The sequence below is a fragment of the Triturus cristatus genome, chromosome 7 (assembly GCF_964204655.1).
Source record: "Triturus cristatus chromosome 7, aTriCri1.1, whole genome shotgun sequence".
In the NCBI taxonomy this organism is placed as follows: Eukaryota; Metazoa; Chordata; class Amphibia; order Caudata; family Salamandridae; genus Triturus; species Triturus cristatus.
Genome location: NC_140590.1, coordinates 217,881,227 through 217,901,744, shown reverse-complemented (window position 1 = coordinate 217,901,744; position 20,518 = coordinate 217,881,227). Strand labels below are relative to the sequence as shown.

General features: G+C 42.8%; 1 protein-coding gene across 1 annotated transcript in view; it reads left to right on the top strand.

Annotated features, from left to right (window-relative positions):
• Positions 1 to 20,518, top strand: part of LOC146809256 (uncharacterized) — a 150,662-nt gene that overhangs the window by 35,821 nt on the left and 94,323 nt on the right. The window contains exons 3-4 of the mRNA XM_085614323.1: positions 13,449 to 13,501; positions 13,605 to 13,661. Coding sequence (XP_085470449.1) covers positions 13,449 to 13,501; positions 13,605 to 13,661 — 110 coding nt within the window. The remainder of the gene's footprint in view (positions 1 to 13,448; positions 13,502 to 13,604; positions 13,662 to 20,518) is intronic.

The following is a 20,518-nucleotide window of genomic DNA, read 5'->3' as shown; positions in this document are numbered from 1 at the left end:
TGTATTTATTGTTATTGCTTACAGTATGGATACCTCTGTTTGTCTCAATAAAATTCTTCTTTCAAACTTAAAAAAAGAATTGAACACTTACCATCCCCTAGCTGAAGTTAACCAATGGAACTGCAGTCTTATGTCGAATGAGAGTATTCTTCTTTTAATGGAAATAATAAACTGGAGTTTCTGCCAGTGAATGTTATATAAATTTGAATGAAATACACTTTCATAAACTCTTATGTTGGAAAGTGAGTTATTAGTAGTGGTAAATATGCATCTACCACTTGAATTAAGGCCACTATCAGCATCTGTGGCTCAGAATAGGTCTCAGTAAATTATTCACATGCTCAACCCTGGGTAGATTGGCTGCAGGCAGGCAGGCAGGCTTAACTTAGGAGACAGGTATGCAAAGCATCTAACATCAATTCAGTAAATAATTAAGACACAACACAAAAGAAAAATCCAACCTCCATTTATAAAAATAGGAAATATTTTTATCTTTAAAATGACATCAAAGTGACAAAAATCCAATGTTGGTAACTGGAGACATGAATTTCTAAAATATTAACACTATAAAAAAACGTTGTATCGGTCAAGAGACCGTAAAAGTGCAGGTGCAATACAGCTCATAATAAAAATGGGTAACCCAATCGACCCTTGATGGCTTGGGTAGTATAAGATGAACAGGTAAATGTGCCTACAAGGCATTTGTTTCTCAGTTAGTTTGAACTTATTTTTACTTTTTACTTAAAGCAAGCTTTTTAACTATACTTGCAGATTAATTTATTTTGAAATGATTTAACTTATCTATAGATAAACAGCTCATAAATAATTTAGTTCTCTAATCAAATGAGAACACACAAGCATATATCAAAGGATAACACATCAGCCCACGGGTGTATAGTGAAAAAATTTTTTTTTATCGTTTTTACAAATAATAATACTCAAGGGTACTAGATCATTGAACACACAATGTAATGGGAAGTCATATATATGAAATAATAGTTTTTTATACTTCTCAGTGACAATTGTGTAAATTTTTTTCCAAAATCGAAACAAGGAAGACCCACAAATAATACAAATGGGTATTGCCTATATGAACATTATACAGAAAAAAAGTGTAGTTGTCGAGGTTTCGGTCGATGGGCTGTCCTCTATTCCACCATCTTCAGGACTGTAAAAATGTGCAATGGTTGACCCTCAGAGAGATCAATATAAATAGAAGATATCTGTTATCTGTAATTTCCAGGTAATTGATAAATCAGAGTTATCCTGCTTAAAAGCCTGGATGCAGATCTGAAAAAATCTTATGGCAGCATGCAGTGTACTCTGTGAATCGCCACAACTTAATTCAGATTCATATCGACAGCGCAGCATTGACTGTGTACATGGTTTATTGAAAAGGATACAAATAGACACCAACTACGTCGGCGAGTGTAGAGTACACTGCATGCTGCCATAAGATTTTTTCAGATCTGGATCCGAGCTTTTAAGCAGGATATCTCTGATTTACCAATTACCTGGAAATTACAGATAAAAGATATCTTCCCTTTATATTTAGGTCAACTGAGTCTAAGAAGCAGTTACTTGCTGTCAAGTCTCTGTCCCGGGGTATGGAGTACAATTATTTGTAATAACGGGCACAGGCCTGAGCGATGTCTGGGAGGGCAAGGTGCACATAGCCGTTTCATCCCTAATCTCAGGGACTATTCTGTTAACCTGCTGGTGTGAGGCAAGCCAATACAGCATTTTTTTATCTTTGTCACCTGAACCGTAAATGTTAGCCATCGTTACGTACCTGAGGAGCCTGGCCATTTCTATGGAGTGTAAGCATATGTCCTCCAGGACAAGGCGCAGCTGGTGGGAAATTACATCCTGAGGGTCAGAGAGGAGGCGCTGTTCCAGACATGCAGCCTGGGTTTCCAGCTGAGTAATAATGGAGAGCGTACTCACCCGGGTCACGGATCCCCAGTTATTAAGGAAGTAGGTTTGGAGCTCTGTTCTCAGTGCTTGGACAATGGTTTTGTCTTGGAGGTATCATGCGTTGATGCGCCACATGGGTCTCTTTGTTGAGGGGGGTGTCCCAAGCAGAGGAGTAAGGGAGAATGGTCCGAGACCCCCCTGGTTAGTATGTCAATGTGATTTGGTGACTGACAGTCCGGTGCCGGCAGGAGGATCAGAGCAATGCGGGAGTGTGTGTGATGGGAGGCTGAGACTGCATGAATTTGTGAAGCGTCAGGTGCCAGGACCACCAAGCATCACAGAGGTACCACAAGGCAGGCCAGCTCTCAAGAGATCTTGACCCGGGGCTCCTGGAGGCAGTGGGTCAAGTTAAAATTAGGGTTGGTGCGGAGACTGCGTTAAAATCACTGCCTAACACAAGTGTCAAGTGGGCGAAGAAGTGCTGAGAGGTCGGCAAGGCAGCCTGCGAGGGCAGCTGGGGGGTGTAGACAGACAGCAATACAATCATTCGTCCCTCCAGGGTGCCTTCTAATGCTGTAAAGCGCCCCTGGGAATAGTGGGAAACTCGGGACACCACAAGGGAGAAGAAGTGGTGCAAGAGGATGGTTACTTTCCTCACTCTCTGCAAGTACCCTGCATGAAAGACCCTGTCATAGCCTTTGCAGGATAGGAAAAGACAGCGTTCGCCTTGAGGGTAGGTTACCTGCAGGAGGAGGACGTCTGGCAAATGTCGATGGGCAAATGTGAAGACTGCCATGCGCTTGATACAGTCCAACAGACCATTAACATTCCATGATGGGACCTTGAATGTCAATGGGTAAGGTCAAGTGTGTACGTGGGTTGGATTGTGACCCCTGAACGGGCCCAGGGGGCGGAAGGTGCGGCAATGAAGCAGGTGTCTGGGAGACTCTGAGATTTGAGATTCACTAGGGCTGCAAGGTTGTGGCCACAAGAGAGACTATCAAGTTTGTTGTTACCTAAAAAGAAGAAAGGGTCAGAAACACTCAACAAATATGCATACCAAAAACCCCACCCCCAAACTCTGATCCCTCCCTATACTTCTAACCAAGAAGCATCTGTTGCCCAGAGAAATTGGAACAGTGAAGTCAACATTGAGTATTGCATTAATGAGTATTCAACAGGGTTTGAGGTGCACAAATGTAAAGGCAGGATTTATCAACACCAGCTGCAACTGAAAGGTTGAGAATAGTTCCGGTGAGGTAGATGGACAAGGGACCAACTCTGCTCCGAAGAGAGCCAGAGAACCATAAGGACATCATCAGGTGCCAAGTTCAGCGCCAGAGGGCAGTCAGAGTACAGAACTGCAGGAAAGGTCTGAGTCCAGCTGAGGAACTGAGGAGTCTTTTAAGGAGGGGGACAGAGGGCGCATGGCATTTCCAGGGTCGCCCTTCTCGCTCGCTGCTTGGTCCCTGGCTGGGGCATTTCCGATATGGGACAATGATGCAGGGGAACCCAGTGGTGTGGCCCAGTGAGTTCCACCACGTTGCCTCCTGGAGCAGTGGCGTTGCCCTTTGGAACGGGATTGGCAGTTAGGCCCCGATTGCTGGTGGAGGGGTGAGAGTGCTCCTGCAGCTGTCTCTCCTCCGTTAACCATTGCCAGGCCTCCTCGGGTGTGTCACAGAAGATGGATTTGTTCTTGAAAAACGACCCAGAGTCTGGCTGGGAAGAGGAGGTGGTACTGCAGTCCCATGTTCCGCAGTTCTTGAAGGAGCAATGTAACATCCATTTTTACCTTGTGACTTTGGCTTCCACTGCTGCCTGTGATGCCTGGATTGCTTGCAGGATGACTGAGGTCAGTGGGTCGAGCCCCAGGCTTGTCAGAGTCCGTGGGGCCCAGCAGGCCCAAGGCGAGACCGCTGGAGTTGGTCATGTAATAGTCTATAGGAATCTAAGTTGAGGCAGTGCGTGCGGCCTTATCCTTTCCCATAGTCGGGGCGTCCTCAGGATCTAGTTGGGCCAGCCCTCGGTCTCAGGAAACAGACCCCGGAGAGAGCGAGCAATAGCTTGGCGTAATTACCCTTGACTTTTTGCCTCCATCGCCTTTGTTTTTTTAGATGCTTGGGTAAATTGCCACTGCTAATCAGTGTCAAAGTTCAAGGGTTCCCTATGTAAAGTGTAGTGGTAATTGGTTGGCCATGATTAGTATGTTGGCCTTACTAGTAAAGCCCCTAGTGATGTGCACTGTGTGCAGGAGCTAGTAATGCAAAGGCGCACAGAGAAGGGAACTCAGGCCTTCAGTGTAGGGCCTGCGCACAGTGTGCTAAATTAGCATGTTGTCCTGACAAGTGCAGCCACTTGTCAGGCCTTACTTTCCCTTTTGCTTACACATGGGGCGCACCTGTGGTAGGTCCTAGGTAACCCCCTGGGCAGGATGCAGTGTAGGTAAAAGGCAGGACATTTACTGAGGTGTGTGTTATGTCCTGACAAGGAAAAACACTCCATTTTGTTTTTCACTTGTGAAAGGCGATTCTGCCCATAGGATAGAATGGGGGAGGCTGGGTATTATGTTTTGGTAGCCTAGTTTCCAGTAAGTTTATAATGGAGAGATGGAGTTTAGTATGAATGAACTTACAATGTCATAGCACATCTTTCTGTGAAAGTGGTTTTGTCACTATGGGCCATATGTAGGTAGCCTAACATTTACCGATTCATAAATACCGAATTTTACCGATTCGGTATTTATGAATCGGTAAATGATATGTAGGTAATCTATCGGTAATATTTACCGATTCGGAATGGGTCGGTAATTTAGAATCGGTATTTACCGATTTGGTAATGATGCATACCTTCCCATTTATTCCTATGGGCCAGGAGGCCCATAGGAATCAATGGGAAGCCAGTTACCATTACCGAATCGGTAAATACCGAATCGGTAATGGGGGGAGCACAATCAAGGGTGGCAGGGTGTCACAGTGACACCCTGTTGCACCCCAGATTCCTGCATGTGTGCACATGTGGCATGTATGTCTGCCACATGGCACTCTTAGTCCAGCAAAATATTGCTTTTTGCAATGTATTCGGTATTTAGCACCAACATATATTTGGTGCTAAATACCGATTTTTTTTCCCTACACATCACTCATTTGAGTGTCACCTACATATCATTTCAGGATTCGGTATTTACCGAATCGGTAAAATTACCGATTCAGTAATTTTACCGATTCGGTAAATTACAGAATCCTGAAATGTGCCCCCTACATAGCAAAAGCCTAAATACCAGTCGATAACGGGATATTTACCGAAAATCGGCCATTACCGACCGGTATTAGGCTTCCTACATATGGCCCTATGTGTTCATAAACCGCTCTTTTATAAAGTAGCTTAGTTGTGTGCTTTAAGCATTTCTGTGTGTCTCTGCGAAATGTGGATTGACTATCTGGATCTGTAAGGTGAGAGGAGCTGGGAGAGGTCTTGACCCACGGAGGGGTCGCGCCGCCCCATCTAACAAGGATCACCACCTGGGGTGGGGTGCGGGCCCGGAGGGACACTCTCTCGGCCTCTCGCTTCTGTCAGCTGCACAAGCCTGTTGCTTCAGCTCAGATCTAGGCCCGTGCTGACCCAAGATGGGGCAGTACAGGGGCCAGAGTGAGAAGCTGTACTTTTGTGTCATCATTGATCCTGGATTGGGGGCACTGTTTACGGAGCACCTAAACTGTCGTATTACACTTTGAATTACTGCTGCTAACGAACTATTGAACTGTCGTATGAAGCCTGACTCTAATTGTGCCTGACGAACTACGTGCTGGGTGCGCTACGCACTGCATTATTTTTCCCTTGCATAGTACGTGATTGTAACGTGGCACATTGCATTATTTCTTCATCGCACAGTCTAGGTGTATTACGTGGCGCCTTGCATTGTTTTTCCATTGCACATGTACATGATTGTAGCGTGATGCATTGCTTTGTTTCTTCCATGCACAGGGCATGCTGGTAGTGACACGCATTGCATTATTCATTCTGTTGCAAAGTACATGATTGTGGCGCTACTTATGGCATTGTTTCTCTTGTGCATAGCACGGGGGTATGTCGTTACGTATTGCAGTATTTCTTTTCTTTTGCAATGTGTGTGATTCTAGCAATACGACCTGCCTAACCTTTTAGGAACGGTTAGAAGTAAAAATTACCTGTTGGTTAGAAGCAGTGGTTGGGATTAGAACCTACCAACCCACTGGAAGGAAAATTACCCATCCTTACATGTTAGTTTTGTATTGTGTATCTTCTTACACAAAGATTATACTCGTTTTATAAAAACTCGTGTTGAGTCTATTTGTGGTGACATCAGTGGGTTGCTGTGAGTGTGGTTGCACATACTGTACACTTGTGCCTTGGAGATCAGCCTGGCTGCTCCTGCCAAGCTACTAAGGGGGTGAGCAGGGTTATCTCAGACAGTGTCCTTACTTAGCCTAATGTTGAAACGAGGGGTCCGGATCGCGCACCTGGCAACAGCAGTGTGGGACAGGGACTCCCGCCTTATGCATTTGGTGGCGGTGGTGAGAGACTAGAACCCCCACTTCCAACAGTAACCCTGGCAGTTTTATTAATTCCCACCACTGATTGGTCTAATGGAAGAATGTTTGCAGTATTCCGCTGTATTAAAATGTTATTTTGCTTGCACCAGGGCACTTTGTAATGTTATTTAATGGTGGCATGGGATGGGATTACTGCTTAAAGCATGTTTGCATGATGTATCTTCTGACGAACTGGTGAGCAGCGTGACCAGTTGTTCTTTATTTTAGCATTTCTTGTATCTATAGGCTTGTGTGTGTTTTTATGCATCTGCATGCTTGTCTGTTTCTGTTCACACATGTCTGTGTATGTTTACCTAGATGTCTGTTTGTCTAATTGATGGCTTTTGTCCTCAAGGCAATCCACTTTTCTGCCCCACGTATATGGATACAAACACCACTGCGAAGGTACTGCATAGAGAATTGATGTTTTGGGGCTGGCGTACGTAAGTCTTCTGAGCAGCGCAGACCACAGTGCGGCAGAGCCAGCGGACTTGTGCCTGCCTTTATTGGCACCCCGCCTCCATCAGTCCCTTCATCCTGCATATATGGTCCTGTGTCTAACATATTGCAATAGTGCCTAGGAACAGCACAGGCCCCATTCTATCAACTGATACTGATCTATTTATTTTACAAATAGTCTCTGTATCTTTGGTTTACTTTTGGCCAATCACTCTCTAAGAGAGCATTTCGGCAATCTGCCCCCTGCTGCTCACTCCTCCCTTGGTAGCTAAAAGACTTTGCCATTTACAATGCCAACGGTTCTAACTTGAAAAAACATACGAGACCTATCGTGTTTTGATCCGTGTTTGCAGATGTCCATTTTTTTTATCTGTTGCATTAACTAAGGAGTAAATCCTAATACTCTTGTTTTTGTAATTGAATATATTTTTGATTTAAAACTGAAACGCTTTGTGACAAGTTTTATTTATTTATTTGCATGTTTGTACCGCGCTGGAATCGACTCCCTGAGGAGTATCTCCGCGCCCTTTAGCACCTTCAATAAACAAAGAACAGACACTAGCCGTGTACCATTATAACATTGAAGTGGTATCCTAATTCTGAAAAAGGAAGGTTTTTAATTGTTTCCTGAAAGGAAAATGTTCTCTGTACAGTCTGATAGCTATGGGGAGGCTGTTCCACAACATAGGACCTGCCACGGATAAAGCTCTGGACCCCTGTCTTGCTTTCCTAGCTCTAGGGACCCATAGCAAGGCCTGTTCACTAGATCTGAGAGCGTGTGGGGACATATGGAGTAAATTTGTTGGCCAGGTAGGCCGGGCCTCTCCCAGTCAGACATTTCTGTATGATACAGCATATTTTAAACTTCACCCTCTGTTTCACTGGTAACCAATGACGTTTAACCAACAGGGATTTGAAAGGTGTTCGAGGGGGTGCGTTTAGTACAAGGCGAGCAGCAGTGTTCTGAACCACCTGCAATCTTGAGATGACTCCTTCGTTTGCTGATAGTAACAGACCGTTACAATAGTCTAGTCTGCTCAAAACTAGCGCTTGCACCAAGGTCTTTCTTGTGGCGTCTGGAAGTAAAGGAAACACTTTCCGAAGCAGCCCAATGATGTGAAAGCATGAGACCCCCACTTGATTACCATGTTGTTTTAAGAAAAGCTCCTGGTCCAGCCTGACACCCAAGTCCTTCACTACGAGTTTAGGCTCAGGGACTGGCCCAAGATCTTGAGGCCACCAGTCCGGAGTCCACAGGAGTTTGGCCTCACCGAATAACATCACCTCTGTTTTAGCAACATTACATTGCAAATAGTTGGACGCCATCCAGTGTGCCACTGCATTCATTCCCTGGGCAAAAGAGTTCCTGATCTCTGTAGTGAGGGTTTTAAATGGAAAGAGGAGTTGGGTATCATCCGCATATGACACCGGGATGAACCCATGGGATCTCATGATGTTGGCCAAGGGGGCCACATAGATGTTAAAAAGCGTGGGGCTCAAACAAGAGCCCTGTGGCACCCCTTTAGAGATCCCCAGCTCCTCTGACCGATATGTACCCAAGGTGACACTTTGGGTACGATCTGTTAGGAAACTCCTCAGCCAAGCCAGCGCTTTATCTTCCAGGCCAATGTCAGCTAGCCCGGAGGTCAGGATGTCGTGCGACACGGTGTCAAACGCCGCAGACAGATCCAACAGCACCAGGATAACGGAATAACACCTATCCTGGAACATATGTAGATCGTCTGCAACAGACAGCAAGGTGGTCTCGGTGCTGTGTCTAGGCCTAAACCCTGACTGGGAAGAATCCAGCCCCCCTGCTTTTTCGATGTAAATAGACAGGTGGCGGTTTACAAACTTCTCAATTAGTTTACCCAAAAAGAGAAGAAGAGATATAGGTCTCAAATTAGACAGTTCTGTCCAGGGAATGGCATTGTTTTTCCTCAAAGGTCTTACCAGCGCCCGTTTCCAGTCTAGGGGAACCTCCCCTGTACTCAGGGACAGATTGACTAATCGCTGAATTCCCGGACCTAGATCGTTAGGCAACATAGGCATGATACGTGCAGGGATGGTATCCAAAGGACAGCCACTCTTTATTTGCATGATTAATGAAATTACCTCCTCTATAGATATGGGAGGGAAATCAGTAAGGCACAGGGCGGAGTGAGAATGGACTCCTGTAGTCTGTGGAGGGATATTATCTGCTATGGCAGTTCTGTTGGAATACATTATTTTGTCATAGATCCCATCTATCTTCTTATAAAGAATAGTGAGATCTCGTCGCAGAGTTCTTGGGATGCTATTTCTGCCGTTTCACAGGCTGCTGTCTTGATGAAAGTTTGTAAGATTTGACATAGCACTTTCGAGTTTTTACCAGCTGCTGATAATTGTGCTGCAATATAGTTTTTCCGTGCATCACGAATGGGCTTGTGATATGTCTTAAGTGAGATCCTATGGTGTTCCTTGTCTTCAGTCCTCCGCGATGATCTCCATATCTTTTCTAGTTTTCTTGTATTTAGTTTAAGGGATCTTAATTCATCGGAAAACCAGACCTCTTGCTTATGTGCTACACGAGGTTTAAACACTCTCAGAGGAATGGTAGCATTTATAGCCCCGGCAACCGCTTCCTCAAACATATTTAATTCAATTGTGATATCATCTGCAGGGTTATTAGCTATGGGTTCCTTATATTTTTCCCTAAAACCCTCCGAAGTGAGTTTGTGCCAGGGTCTCCTTGTGCTGGCTAGCGCAATCTGTCCAGCCCGGGGCTTGTAGTTAGCAAAGGGGTAAAATTTAAGGATGAAGTGGACCGTCCAGTCCACTTGAGTAGGTGGCATACATTTGATCAAGGGTGAATTGGACATGACTAAGTCCAAAGTATGGCCTGCTTGATGAGTGGGCCCATGATTGATCTTTTTTAGTCCCAGTAAGTCTAGGTCCGTAAGTAAGGTTTTTGCCTCCATACAGTTTCCCAACTCACTGTGGACATTAAAGTCCCCTACAAGAAGAAAATCAGGTTTCTCTTGCACATGAGGAACTAAAGCCTCAATGAGAAGAACAGAAAAGTTCTCGCATGGACCAGGGGGGCGGTACACCAAAGCTCCCTTCCTATGCTCCTTAGATGCTGAATCAATTTTAAAAATCAATAATTCTATCTGAGGTGTGCAAAGTTCCTCGATAATAATGACGTTCATTTCTTGTTTGTATACCATAGCTACCCCCCTCCCCCCCCCTGTTTTATTTGGGCGATCCAGCCTGGTTATTTTGTAGCCTATCGGTATACCCAAGGTAATGGCCGGGATTGAGTGAGACTTGAGCCATGTTTCTGTTAGGAAACATAAATCTGGTTCCTCAGATGATATAAGGTGCCATACCTCAGCGGCATGTTTGGCTAATGAACGAATGTTACACAGCAAGTTCTTACTCCCCAATGGTATATTGCACATGTGATTGTTTGTCGATGTAATATGTTGTACTTTTAGCGCCAAATCCGGGGGGTGCTCCAAGTGTTGCCTAACTTCAGTGGGAATATTAAACTGCACATGACATCCCCGAAAGGCAAACGGGCCCTCTAGGTTGGTTCCCACCTCATGTGTGCATACCCTAGGAACATGTGTTCCAATCTCTATTAATACCTGAGAGGTGTATGTTATCCTGCTGCTAGGAGGTATCTCTGAGCTGGTTGTATAATCCTCCATAGCCCCCTGCCCCTAGCCCCGACCTGTCGCGGACGGGCGCAGACGGGCTGGTCTTCGGCTCGTCTTAGGCGCGGGAGTAGGCACCACACTGCGCGCAAACGCTGCGCGCTAGAGGCGACGAGTGGCTAAATTGCCCTCGAATGTAGAAGAGCTAGAGCGCTAACCGCTCGCCTTCCTGTGTGGGCCTGGCTCTGCCCCGCCCTCCGCACCCGGGATTGGCTGCTGGGTCGGAACGGGCGTGCAGGCACAGTTCAAGCTCTGGAACAATACTAAAGCACCTTGCCCCTCAGTGAGTGCGAGAATGCGGTAATATTACAGCGTGCCAGTAAAATTATAACATCATGTGGTCACTACCATTGAAGTAAGATACAAAAAAAGGTGACGAAATGTTTTAAAAGAGTTTCAGCTCAAGAGACTTCAAAATTTAAAATAAAACAAGTTAACTCATGATTACATATTTCCTAGGTGTAAACAATTATAACCCTTTCTTTCTCCGATTTTCAAGCAATTAACATAGTTATTAAATTAACATTATGTCCCTTTCTTTCTCTGTTTAAATGCTTACCGATCTTTAAGTACCTTTTAGATAATGTTAAATGAATGAAATAGTTTTAAATTAAAGTGAGGCCGAAGAATTCGTAGGTCACGTTAGTTAGGCGAAGCTGTGGGGTGGTGAATCGAATGTCTGACAAAATAATTGACGGACAGAAAATCGAACACAAAAATATCGACACAAAAATATCGATGTCAAAAATATCGAATTCCTATCTACATAATGGTAAATACAAAAATATCGAGAAAAAAATATTGTTGTGAAAAATATCAATGTTAAAAATATCGTTTTTTAAAATGTTGTAATAATAATGTAAAATTAAGTAAATAATACATATAAATAAAAGAAACATAGTTAAAAATATTAAAACATGTTTAAAAAAAATAACAAATACATATAATTTCAATATAAATTCTACATATACATATAAGTTAAAATATATACTTACTCCAAATAGTGTAGCAGTAGGGAAAGCGGATAGCATAGGGGTAAAAATTACTATTCCCACTCCAGAGAGTGCAACAGTAGGGAAAGCGTTGGTTAGCGTAGGGGTAATAATTACTATTCCCACTCCAGTGAGTGCAACAGTAGGGAAAGCGTTGGATAGCATGGGGTTAAAATTACTATTCCCACTCCAGTGAGTGCAACAGTAGGGAAAGTGTTGGATAGTGTAGGGGTGAAAATTACTATTCCCATTCCAGTGAGTGCAACAGTAGGGAAAGCTTTGGATAGCGGAGGGGTTAAAATTACAAGTCCCACTTCAGTGCGCGCAACGGTAGGGAAAGTGTTGGATAGCGTAGGGGTTAAGTTAACATACTTATTAATTAAATGAATTTTGTAAAATAAATAACATATTAAAAATTAATTAACAACAGAATTAATAATAAATACTAAAAAAAATAAATTAATATTTACCTAAATAACATTATATTACTTCCCACCCTATTCCCCCATAAACACACAACCCACTACACATAAAGAATAACACAACTAATTTAATTTTCAATTAATCAATTAATAAAAATGTATTAACAAAAATAACAGTACATTAATTAACAATAACAGTAAATAAAAAATAATAATACATTAATTATAAATAATATAATTATACATTAATCAATTAATAAAAATTAATTATCAATTAATCATTTAGCAATAAATTAATCATCAATAACAATATATTAATTAATTAATTATAATTAAATTACTTCCCACCCTTTTCACCTATAAACCCACAACGCGCTACACATAAAAATTAACATACTCATTTTAATTATCAATTAACCAATTGATACAAATTAATTACCAATTAATAATTAATCAACAATACATAAAAAAATAACAATAAATTAATTATAATTAATATAATTATAAATGAATCAATTAGTAAAAATTAATTACCAATTAATAATTAACAAAATAATAATAATCACTAACAATAAATAAAAACAAATTTATAATTAAATTACTTCCCACCCTATTCCCCTATAATCCCGCAACCTGCTCTGATACTAAAACGCAAAATTTACTTTAAAAAAATTACTAATTTCTAAACATTTATTACATATATTTAAAAATAAAAAATAAATCATTAAAAAAATGGTAAACCTACATATAAAATACATACTAAAATACATTACACTAATATAAATATCGATATAATTAACAACAATATTTTTGCTAACGATATTACTTACTTCGATATTAAAAAAAACAATATTACTTACCTTAAGGTCGATATTCTGGTCACCGATATTCTTAACATCGATATTCTGTCCATACGATATTAAAAACTCGATATTTGTGTAGGTCGATATAAAGAAATCGATATTTTGACTGCACACTGTTGAAATTATAGAAGATGAAGTTATGAGGTTATGCCCATATGGTAACTTTAGGTATCAGATCACTTTATGCTGTTTTATATGATATCTGCAGGATTGATATCTTACCCTTCTGCCAATTTTTAAGAGATGAGGAAATTCCCCACCTTATGATGAAGTTGATGGTAGCAACGTGTAAGGCAATGCACTCAAACTCTAAACCCAGGGATTACACCACCCAGTCATGTTATTAGCTCTGCAGGGTATTACTCATAGATTAAAAAAGGACACTATTATAAACAATATTTTCTTTACTGTGTCTCTGCTACATCTCTTGCTCTTTGAAACGCTTGATAACCCCTCTCCTTTCTGCGATCACATCCCTACTTTGTTCTGTATATATCTTCATCTCATCAGCATTGTTTGCTTCTAGATCTAAAAAGAGGATGTCAGCCTCCAGCTCATCTCTACTGCTACTGGGGCAAGGTGAGTATCGCATAAGGAAGCATTTGTGCCAAACCATAGATGATGTGAGTGTAGCCACCACTGGATCCTCACAAGCCAATAAACTCTGCTTTCATCTTTCCAGCCCTGTCTGTCCTCTTGATGAGTCTTTTTGTGGGCCCTCATTTAACTCTAGCAGATGGTAAGAACCAGTCCATTTGTTAAAATTTTTGGCACCAACATGTTTGAGAAGTTAATACAACTAGTAACTCTGTTCGTTAACCAATTGTCTTTTTCTAATTCTGTTCCTTAACCTATTTTCTTTATTTTTAACTCTGTTCCTCCATTAAAACCCCAGGCGAGAATTTGTGATGTTTATTGTGAAGGTGGTGGAAAGAAAAATTTGAATATCTATGCACCAATGAATATAACTGAACGTAATAACTTCATAAACATCAAAGAAGTGGCTGAATACAAAATGTCCCTTTGTTAAAGAGACACGTGATCATATGAAGGGGCCCTTCTTTGCAGCTTTGCAGTCACTGTGGAGCAGCTCAGACTGCCTCTTGTTTCTTCTACTGTTGCACTCTCCAACCTACATGTCCCCTCATGGATTTAGCTCCATCTGTTTATTCAGCTAATGTATTTAATCAGTTTACTAAATAATACTACTGTGTCAGCTCATGAACCATGCACCACCTTCTCTTTTATGCCACGGTGATGGTAGAAGCAGTGAGTCTGGATGAGGGATCCTGCATCTGTAGGTATGGTGCTGATGGTGTGTGTCATGACCCACTCCAGTGTGGGTGTAGGGGAAATGTAATCCCTCGGCCTCGAGGTGAATCACTATACTTTTTTGAAAATCCTCTCTCTTGAAGGTGAACCCTTCTTATATGGGCACAGCACTATGATAATATGAGTTTGCCTCAGACAATATCAGCCCTAATGCTTTTTAAATAGGAACTTATTCTGACTGGCCCCCTGTTGAAAATTCTCAGCAAAATACACAGTGGGAATACGGACAGATACACCCCAATGTAAAAATGAAATAACTACAATTATAACCTCCGCACTGTTGTAGAAACTCTTAAACATTTGACATGGTGTATGTAATGTTCTTTTAAACTCATGAACCCAATATTATTATTAGAAATTTACGCTTCTATAGATGTATTTTTAAAGGGGCTTTTCAATGCTTCTTGAATATTTAAAGATACACAATAAATATACACAAAGCAGCCTTCTGGACAGTCTAGATAATGCTAACATATTTTCACTAAGCAGCCTAGCATGGCCCGAAGTACTTCGAGCCACTGTGTTCGCTAATGAACCATACTTCACATCATTTAGCAGATTGTGTTTGCAAAGACGAATACACTACACCAGTAAGCAATTACGAGCATCAATAATGGTGGCTTTCGGTGAGCCCAACTAGACCCAGCTATTCTCCCCAACAGAGCCACATTTATGTGTCCTACCTGTGGTTTGAGATTGGAGGCCCAAGACAGGATACAGTCTAACCAGACTGTAACTGGAATCAGAAACATTCAGCCAAAAAATAATAAGTATATTGGAAAGGACAAGGTCTCTTGCGCCTTGATCAAGGCACGCTCCCACCCAAAGCATAGATATGAAATAGCAGAACTCTTAGATAATCATCATCTTGATCTTCTATTTATCACGGAATCATGGGCTGACCCCTCTACAGGCCCAGATTTCTGTATTAACACTCCGGATGGCTTTGCTGCATACAGATGCGACAGAGTAAAGAAAAGAGGGGGTGGTCTGGCTCTTATATACCGAAATGATTTTGCAGTCAAGATAGAGATGATTCCCTCCATGGTGTGTGAGGCATTTAACTTTAATATAATGCTCACTAATCATCAATCTTTTAAGGGGATCCTCCTATATCGTCCACCAGGCCCCAGGGAAGATTTTCTATCAGCAATAGGAAACCTTTTATAACCCGTTGCAGGTGAATCTAATTGTACCATTCTGGGGGTTTTAATTTTTATTTGGCAGCCGCAGAGGATAAGGATTCCACAACCCTTACCTTGGAGTTAGAGGTGTTAGGTCTTTCCCAAAAAGTCACGAATCCTATGCACTCAGCTGGGCATACACTGGATGGTCTTTTCACAAACAATGAGCAGATCTCTCTAAAAGAGATCCTCCATCTGACGTGGTCAGATCATTTTGAAATTTTATTTGATATTGGGATACTGGATTCTTCCTCCCCACTGCCCAGCTCAATCCCCACCAAGCAGTTTAAGGCATGGAGTGGGATAGATCAGGACCTTCTTAAACAGTATCTAATTAACACCCAGCCAGAAGAGGCTCCTGACCCAGAATTGGCCTTCACAAATTACACAGAATGGCTTCAAAATGCTTTTACTAGTCTAGTACCGTTTAAAACGGTCTGCAAAAACAGGAAGGCTCCATCAGCCCCTTGGGTCTCTGAGGGACTGAGGCTGGAGAAACAACGCTGTATGAAACAAGAAAGGCGTTGGCGCCTAGAGTATGACCACCAGGAGAAATCTCTCTACAAACTGGCACTGGCAAATTACAAACGTCTTATACTTATAGAAAAAGGCAATTATTACACTAGGAAAATAGAAACTGCACAAGACTCAGCTAAACAGCTATTTCAGGTAGTTTCTAAGTTAGCAGGGCCAGCGGATAACGCCGATAAACTAGCATCCCAAGTACTCTGCGACTCGCTAGCCATTGGCTTTGAGGACAAGGTAGGGCAAATTTATTCGAACTTCATTGCCCCCACAGTGGGCTGGAATCAGCCAGCCGGAGATAACAAGAGCAGGGACAGCTCCAATTTGATGGAATTCAAGCCAGTTTCAGTAGATCAGATCACTGATCTGGTTAACACAAACAAATTAGGCTCCCCATTTGACCCGTGTCCCCCGTCGGTCCTGAAGCTGTTTACCAGACCTAATAGGCACCAACCTGGCCAATTTTTGCAATGCTATGTTCAAGCACTTATCCTTCCATATGGAAAAAGGCCTCTATTCTGCCGCTGTTAAAAACACCTAACCTTGATCCAGGAGAGATCAAAAATGATCGACCCATTGCGTGTCTCCCTCTACCAGCGAAACTCTTTGAAAAGATCATGAACACTCAGTTGGCACTATTCATTGAGGAGAATAAGCTGCTGGTTGATACACAGTTTGGCCTCAGGAAAGGACGTAGCACAGAAACGATGCTCATTAAAGCGTCTGATGAAATTAGGTTTGTTCCGGACAAAGGGGGTGCCGTAGCACTGGTGATTTTAGATCTATAGGCAGCTTTCGACACAGTTGATCATGCTACACTGATCAATCGTGTCTCAGCCTTAGGCATTGAGCACAAGGCCAAAGCCCTTCTGTACTCATTTTCATCCAATCGGTGCTCTGGTCATGTCTAAGGTTGACTACTGCAACAGCCTGTTAATTAATGCCCAGGAAAGGGTTCTGGGCAGACTGCAGTTGGTACAGAACGCAGGCGCCAGGATGCTGTCAGGTACCCCCAAGTTCATATCCATCTCTAATGTGGTGCGACAGCTCCATTGGCTGCCCATAAGAAGTAGAATGAGATTTAAAGCTGCTTGTATTGCCTACAAGGCAATTCACAATACAGGTCTGGTATACTTGAAGAAAGCCTTTCTGGCTTACACCCCCAACATATCTCTTCGCTCACTAGATGCTAAACTTCTGGTCGTCCCTACAACCAAAAAAGCCAACTGGAGCGACAGAAGCTTCATAGTCACCACGTCCAAATTATGGAATTCTCATCACATGCCTATTAAGGCTAGTCCCACGCTGCTATCATTTAGAAAACAAATAAAAACTTGGCTTTTCAAGCAATAGGCTTTTTCTCACCAGCCATGACCTACCCTTCCAGCATATAGTGCCGAGACACCTACGGGTATTTGTGTGCTTTACAATTTGTTAAAATAAATGAATAAATAAAGTACAACTCAACCTTGTTGGTTTACACACTTTCTCTGGGCTTCTTCCTCTCTGAGTCATATCAGGGAAATTACGTAAATACACTGAAAACACTAAAAGAATGACCCAGTAAGCTCTTACTCAAATTCTGAACTGTTCTCCTTTTTATATTCAAAATGTTGGACACAGGATTTTAGTGACACAACTCCCAGAAAGTTTTGTTTATTTCAGTAATTGTTTTCATGTAGATGAGATTAAGATGAAAACATTTTAGATTTTAATAGGACACAGGTTAAAATTAGGATACAGCTATTCATAGCCCTAGCTGTGTAGTAGTTCTGGACTCAGAAGGCTGTCTTGATTCCAGAAGACAAGGATTAGCCAGTATCCACAACCAGAATCTAAACTCTATCCCTTCCAGAGGAGTATCCACTACCACCCAAACTTGGGACACATGCTACTTGCCAACTCTGGACACCCATGTGTTAGTGATAGCAAAGGTGGACATTTTTGGATTCCTGATATATTTCGGGCACTAATGGTCTGCAACACCATTAAGTGTGGACTTCCCTGAGTAGCACTTTGATCTAGCTCTGCAATAAAACCTATATTTTCTCTTTGGGACCACCTGGCTTTTCTGCCAGCCCAAAAAAGAAAACAAAGTTCATCAGGCCATCTGCTCTAAATATGCCAGACAGTCAGATCTACTTCCACCAACAGCCCTAAGTCCATAGGGCCCTCAGTGTAAGTATTCCCATGGTGAGGCCAGCAAGGGCACCACCAGCAGAAGTATGATGGTCCACCCCACTCTCAGATGCACGGAGTGAGTTTGGTGGGCATGGTACTCTGCCCTGTTAGTAATGTAGTACCCTATTCGCCAAACTCTAAATCAGACCCTAGATTTAGCCATTGGTTCTGTCTATGCTGTGCTCCAGTTTTCTCTCTAAGGGGTACAGGATTGCTTGACTAGAGGCATAGCAGCATGATAGTCTAGACCCAGAGGTTGTCACTCAGGATCATCTCAGCTGGTCCATTTCGACATTTCCTTATGCCTTTGTATATCATTCTAGGTTGCTCCTTATTGGCACTCCTCTGCTATAGGGGTTGGAGCCTTGGATGTTCCCTTTTTTGAGTTTCTACTTTGAATTAATGTTTACTGGTATTGCAACACTTCCTTGTGTGAACACCTTCAATCTGTAAGGACTTGAAGGTGGATGCAGTGTTAGTGGCCTGATTATTGAGTTCAAACCTTCCACAGCACAGCCTTGCATTCCCTACCACAATACCATCTGTTATTGTATCGTTACTGGTTAATGATATACAGGCAATATGTGGGGCAGGGCAATGCTATATTTGAAGCCAACAGTAAGTAAACTATTGTAGATTAAAAACAATGAAAAATGTTACTCTGCTGAGAAATTCTTCGGCCTTTGGAATCATGACTGCTTGTCTTAGAAATGAGACGCACTCTCTTGGTTAGGATGGTGAAAAGGAATGATAGGATCTGGGTACTGAATTTATACTCTGGCCTTGAGATGATATCAAGAATAAGGTCGCAACCAATGCATTATGAAGCCATCGTTTGGTGGCTCTGCAGAACATTTAGGGGCAGATTTATGAGGCCCGTTGCGCCATCGGAACGTCACTTTTTGTGACGTTCCGTGGCGCAGAAGCCTGCGTGATATTTATCAGGCAGCACTGAGCCACTTTTTTTGGCTCAATGCAGCCTCATAAATATCAGTCCCTTTAACGCAGTGTTCTGCGTTAAAGGGGCGTACAATGGGTGTTACTGGGGGCGTTCCCAGCAACACCCATGGCCTTTTGACACTGCCCCAGATTTACGAGAAATCGTAAATCTGAGGCAGCACCAAAAGCTCCCGTCTCCCCAGGGGAGGCGTAAGGGAGGCGCAACGGGGAGAAATATCTTTATTTCTCCTCGTTTTTCCTTTTTCTATGTGTGCTGCATTCTGCAGCACCCATACAAAGAGGAAAAACCTCTTGTGATTATTTTTGTACAGAAAGGTTTCCCTTCCTGTACAAAAATATTCATCTCCGCAACGCAGGCACCCTTGCACCATGGTGCAGAGGTGCCTGCGTTGGCGCAGGCACCCCATTGTGCGCCGGCGCAGGGGAAAAGGACAGGAATGGGCCGCATTTTATAGATACGGCGCATCCCTGCCCTTTTCTTTTGCCGTAGGGAAGCGCAGCAGGAAGGCCTGCGGCGCTTCCCTACGGCAAAACCTCATAAATCTGCCCCTTAGTGTTTTTTAGGTTTTGGATAGCAAACTCTTCAGCTGAAGAAAGATGTTCATGCGGTGCGCAGGATATCTTTCAGCTTCAACAGAAATGCATGCATTTACTTTTTTTTCACGATATATTGATCATGCCCGCTCTCCCGCCCCTATGAACCACTTGCCCAACCTTGGGTTGTGTCCAGCTGTTACTGTGAGCAAATGATATACTTTGGCCTTTCGCCCCTCACTATGCTGGGTCTCCTACTCATCATCCCGAGCTGACACTTGCATACGAAGCCCATTGTCCATGACTGACTCCTGGACATCTATCCCCGGTACAAGCTGAGGGCAGCCTTTAGCAATGCTCAGTAATTATAGGGCACAGAGGAAGGCCCAACTCAATATCCAATATTACTTTATTTCGGCTTATAAAAATAGTACATACATAAATAAGTTTAAACATGTTAACAAACAAGATAATTCACAATACTAAAAAGATCTTAAAATGACATGGGTAAAAATACCTGTTTTAAAATAGCATGTGCGACATGTAAGTTGGATTACATAATATGGAGAGTGAGCTGGCTAGCCGCAGTCTGAGCTGTTAAACTGCATTTGCAACTATGCCACACCCAGTGAAGTAGCCTGGGTACAACTTTAGTGTCACACCTTAGGAGCCTGAGTGCTTCCCAGTGGTGTGCCATGCCCAACAGCCGCGGCCCGTGCAGGTGAGAGCGGCGGGCCATGTGGGGGGAGGGGGATTTTAACAGACAACAACAGGGACAATTCATTATTTATTTAATTTTCCCTCGTGATCATCTGTCCAAATCCCCCCCAACCCGGCCCCACCACCCCACCACTCTTACCTGCAGGGGTAGCGGCATAGT